General features: G+C 45.1%; 1 protein-coding gene across 5 annotated transcripts; it reads right to left on the reverse strand.

The window, feature by feature from the left end:
- Nucleotides 1–961: 961 nt before the first annotated feature.
- cd248a (CD248 molecule, endosialin a) lies at nt 962–5039 on the reverse strand. 5 transcript variants are annotated; one of them, XM_031290775.2, is made up of 2 exons: nt 3663–5039; nt 962–3557 (listed from the first exon to the last, which is right to left on the reverse strand). In XM_031290775.2, exons 1-2 carry the CDS (start codon nt 4765–4767, stop codon nt 2398–2400), a joined length of 2265 nt encoding a protein of 754 aa, XP_031146635.1. In that variant the 5' UTR covers nt 4768–5039; the 3' UTR covers nt 962–2397. The 5 variants fall into 5 exon arrangements, with proteins under 5 accessions (XP_031146635.1, XP_031146625.1, XP_031146614.1 ...); XM_031290765.2 differs by having other exon boundaries at nt 962–2784; nt 2818–5039; XM_031290754.2 differs by having other exon boundaries at nt 962–2633; nt 2664–5039.
- Between the last annotated feature and the right edge of the window lie 204 nt (nt 5040–5243).

Here is a 5243-nt window from a genome sequence, read left to right on the forward strand (position 1 = left end):
TAAGTCAAGAGTACATTTAACGTAAATTACATATACTCTATACTGTTCTTTAGTTACTTCAACTCAAATGTAAGGGTACTACACTAAATAAGCATTTATTAGTACAACATACAATATCTATTTCCCTTTACTTAAGTCAAACAACAACTTTACTTTGTGTTTTTAAGGCAGTCGGTTTGCATGCTTTTTAAGTAAGGTTAACTAATTAGAATTTACAGTGTACTGAGAGCTGTAGAAGAGATGGCAGTGGTTGAAAATAGGTCAGAGAAGGAGAGAGAGAGAGAGAGAGAGAGAGAGAGAGAGAGAGACCCCCCCCCTGAGAAACACTCCCAGAGCCAGAACCTGTTTTTGATCATCACATTCCATTAGTTAATACAATCACAATGCTTCCTTACTGCCAGTGGTTGACTACGCTCAAGGATCCTGTTGTATTTTCCATGAAAATCCTTTCTTCAAACTGAGGGCCGTTGGGGCGATCATGGTCATTTTTGACATTACAGTATCCTTATTGTCACACACCCACCCCTCCCTCCACCCACATTCATTTTTCCACTTTTCTGAGGAGGTGACTGCTGCCTTTTAAAATCACTGCTGAGTCTCTATAAAGATGAACAAGAAGAATATAATTATCAGAAAAAGATGCTTCAAAAGTCCAGAGCAGTGTTGTCAATGCAAGCACAATAACAAACAGCCATCTATAAAAACTTCTTCTCTTATGTTTGACAAAAAAACAATAATTTGAGGTCCACTTACTAGTTTTTTCTGGAACTTTCAGGCATCTTGAGCAGATGGCAATTCCCTACGTATGTCAGATAGCAACTGAACTATCCATGACAACTGACCAAACTGGACTGTGAGACGCTGTTGAAAGCCCCAGTAAAAGCTAGTACACCTTGACCATGAGTTGAGAAAGTGTTTTGTCAAACTACTATTAAGACAATAATAAACTTTCACACTCGACCCTTGTCATAGTTTTTAATTCACAATTTCTTAACATGTAACAGAAAAATAGACATCTGATGTTCCTTATATTTCACAGTCTATCAATAAAATAAAGACAAATTTGGAATGGCACTTGGTTTTCCCATACTTTAAAGAGTCATTTATCCATTAAATTAAAGATGTTTTAACTTGTAAGTGCCTTGCATTCATTCATTGTTTTTTCTTTGGTCTGCAAAATTGTCAACATCCAATGAGCACTTCTCCAAAGAAATCAACATAGCTTTCTTTCCACGTTATTTACAATTTTAGATTCTGCAGTCGTTGGGATATGATGTCTTTTTTTAATTGTAAAATATCTGAAGTTGCATGCATGCAAGGTGTCGCACTGACCTGCAGCCTCACACAGCTGGATGAGATCCAACGGCCATAAAACCTTGGGCTGTACTAATGGATTAGGGTTATGAAGGGTGACTGATGGCCATATCATGACCAAGGCCACAGCTAATGTCAACCACCAGACCCTACAACATTCCCTCCACAGTGTGAACATCTGCACTTTAACCTCTTTTCAGAAAAAGACAAGGAAAGGAGAAGTGCTTTAAAACTGGACTGAGTAGGGAAAAGCATTCCCATGTGCAGACAGACATTCCTCTGCATATCACCAAGTTTATGGGGTCCATAAAAAAGGTATGTTATTGAAATATTACAATTGTTACATTTGATTGGTGACAAGTATGAAACAAACATAAATACAAAAGAACCACTATATACAAATAAAGGTTTGGTCTCTTATCAAACATTCAACAGTGATTTCAAATGACTGCTTTCCCAGCATTATAATGTGACTAGAATGTCTTTTCTCTTGAAGGGCTATTTGCTTACAGTCTTCTTTCACTCACTGCTGATGTGAGCTAACAATGCACGTAAATCCCATTAAAATAGTTGACAGTAAGTTATCTACAGTGATATGCTATTGATGAAAACTGAGCCTGAGGATTTAGCATGGAAAGAAGATCATAGCAAAGTTTCCTTTACCATGCTTTTGCCAGCAGTACATTGATTTCCAAGGCTCTTTGCAGGATCTGGCTCCAGCTGTGAAATGTGAAATGAATAAATGACTACACACATTTTTGACATTTCTAATGAAGACACTAATATTTTATAATAATGTAACCTAGTGCACTGATGAAGCAATCAGATCTTGTGCTGTGTGGTCAGTGTATGAAACATCAAAGCAGTTTGTACCACATACCAACCCTATCCCAAAAAAAGGTCAGTGGTTTTAAGTGTTCCTTCCCCACATCTATCAATTGATATTTAACAGTAATATCCAAATGTGTTCAAAGAGTGGGCAGTTCCACAGTCAGAGAGGGTAAAACATTTAGCTTACTAGGTCCATTATTCACTCCTGCTTACCTCTGAAGCAGAGTCTGTTTAATGTTCTCTCTTCTCTGTTTAAACATGGGTCTTGACCCCTGCTGAGGGGTTCGGAGCTCCCTGTTTATCATGAGCCCCAGAGATCCAGTGGTAGCAGTCAGTGGCATTCTTGTTGCGTGAATGAACAGCACAGCGGGTGCAGTAGACGATGCCCAGCGCCACCATTACTACAACAAATATGCATATGGGCACTAGGATGCCCACCAGGAGCCAGATGCTGCTCTGCTTCTGCCCCCTGTCTTTCTGGACAGAATTCAGGTTGTCATCGCTCTCTCCGCCCTCACCCAGGGGTGGCTGGGAAGGAGTAAGCTGAGTGGGAACCGCTGGGTCTTGGTGTGTGATCTCCACATAGTCCTTTTCCTCCTCCCCTAACTCTTCCTCTGGGATCTGATAATTTACCGTAAGGAGGAACAGTTCGTCTGTCTCAATGGGGTAGCTGGAATCCGTAGGCATGTTGGGGTCTATGGCTAAATCCTCTGGATTTCCTGGTTTCTGGCTGGAAGTGGTGAGCCCCGCCCACCAATTCCAAGCTCCCCCAGAGATTGTAGAAGTGGAACGGAAAGGGAGAGCTGTGGTGGTCTCCTCCTCATTATCGTCATCCTCTTCATACCCGTCTTGGGTAGTGCTGGAGCTGGTGGTGGGTGGAGGCGTGGTGTAGATGGTGGTTGGCAAAACTTCCAGCTCAGACTCAGATCTCTGACCCCACACCAACCGACTGGTGACTAGCTGACTATCTCCTTCATTGGCTATGTCTTCCCCATCTTCCTCGGCCTGCTGTGTCGGATGACCCAGTGCTAAATCAAAGGTGTGTTCCTCCTGAGGGGCACTGGTGACCCAAATTACATCAGAATCCAAAACTCTGGGTCGGTCAGTCAGCAAGTCCAGAGATTGATCATCCTCTGGAGGCCAGTCAGTGTGGCTCTGCTGCGGGTTCCATTCATATTCTGCAGGGTCCCATACAGGTCCAGGCTGGTGGGTGACCCAAGGAAAAGGAGGGGTCACAGCAGATTGGTCATCTCTATCCCCTCTCTTGCGGCATGAATAGTGATCAGACATGAGTTCATAGCCTTCCTCACAGTAGCACTCAAATCCACCCTCATAATTCACACACATCTGCTCGCAGGTCCCGGGGATCTGGCACTCGTCTGTGTCTTGGCATCGGCTGGGGTCCTCAGGCACTGGGGAAAAACCCAGATGGCAGTGGCAAATATGAGAGCCTTGAGTGTTCTCACAGGCATGTTCACATGGGTCATTTATACACTCATCTTTATCCTCACACTCACCCTCATCATCTGGATGGTAACCCTCCCGACATCGACATTCAAATGTCCCTGGAGCATTCACACAAAGCTGCTCACAAGGACTCTGGAGGCACTCATCTACATCCAGACAGCCATAGTCATCTGGTGCAAGCATGTATCCTTCAGGGCAGGCACAACGGTACCCATCTGAGAGAGGCAGGCACTCAAACTCACAGGGAGCCCCTTGACAAACATCAGACAGCTCACATTTCTGCCCATTGTCTCCTAGTTGATACCCATCGGCACATTCACAGTAGAAGTGAACACCGGCCGGCCTGCAGAAATGCTCACATCCGCCATTATTCTGGTCACACCAATTGTGTGATACGGATGGATCGGCGCAGAGAGGGGAATCTCTTGACCACCCCACTGAGCCATCTTCCTTCAGCATACACAAAACTGACTGTTCCTCCTTGGTGCCTGAGGGGCAGGGCACAGTAGCAACAGATCCAAAGGGTAAATGGGTTAGCAGTGTGCTTAGAAGGTTAAATGGTGTGGTGTAGAGGGCATTGCCTGCCCCTTCATTCCACAAGGCAGGACACATTCCTTTGTAGGCATAATGGCAAAGATACCCATCTACAGAGACGGAGCAGGACCCATCCAGCCATTTGAAGTTATCATTCTGCTCTTGAGTGCTGTAGCCCATAACCACACAGCGTGGCACTGAGCACATACTAGGGGAGTCCTCTTTCTGCCAGTTGGTATACTCTGTGTCCTGGTCACCAGTAGTCCATGAGAAACCGCGCAGTGGGCGTGTGGTGGTACACTGGCGAGGCTGGCGCTGCAGGCCAATCCATACCCTTACATTGGTGCGTGAGTGGCGCAAGTCCAGAGTGGAGAAGAGGGTGGCAATAGTGGCGGCATCCTCCTTGCGTTTAATGGTAGCTAGGTTGCCACTTTTGTCCTTGCAGGCCCTCCATGAGTCTAGAAAAGTCTTGCGTTGGAAGTAGACCACAAAGCAACCTTCCTCATTGCATAGTGCATCCCTCTCTCTTAAATCCTGACCCAGGACCGAAGAAAGTCCACAGAGCAGAGCAAGCAGGGAGGTTAAGAAAAAAGCAGCAGCACTGCTCACCAGGAAGCCCATTCTTTTTTAGAACTGAATATATTCCTTTACTCTGCGCCTGTGTCTCACCCTGACTTTCTCTACACTTTTATCTCCCCTGCTTTTGAAAGTTTTTCTGACTTTTTCTCTTGGCCCACTTTCGTTGTCTATCTAAACCTTTCTCCGTTCATTTAAACCCTGTTTTTTTCACTGTCTGTCTCTGCTCTTTACTCAACCCTGCTGAAACAGATCTGCGCTTAAGTTGAGTGCATGCAGATTGTCCCAAGATTTCAGAGAGTAGGCAGGGAGGGGAGAATGGGGAAGGGAGGATAGAGGGAGGGAGATATGGCAAGAAGGAGGGTGGGTAGCAGGGGAGAGAGGGAGGGAGCTGAGGAAGAGAAATGTATGTTTTTGGAAGGGGGGGGGCGCGCTTTGTGGATGTGTGTCAGAATGGGGGGGGGGAGGTGCAGCAAACTGCAATTCTTTTTTTCTCAGGGCACGTCATATGGTTTTCATTA

The sequence above is a fragment of the Sander lucioperca genome, chromosome 17 (assembly GCF_008315115.2).
Source record: "Sander lucioperca isolate FBNREF2018 chromosome 17, SLUC_FBN_1.2, whole genome shotgun sequence".
NCBI classification, from domain to species: domain Eukaryota; kingdom Metazoa; phylum Chordata; class Actinopteri; order Perciformes; family Percidae; genus Sander; species Sander lucioperca.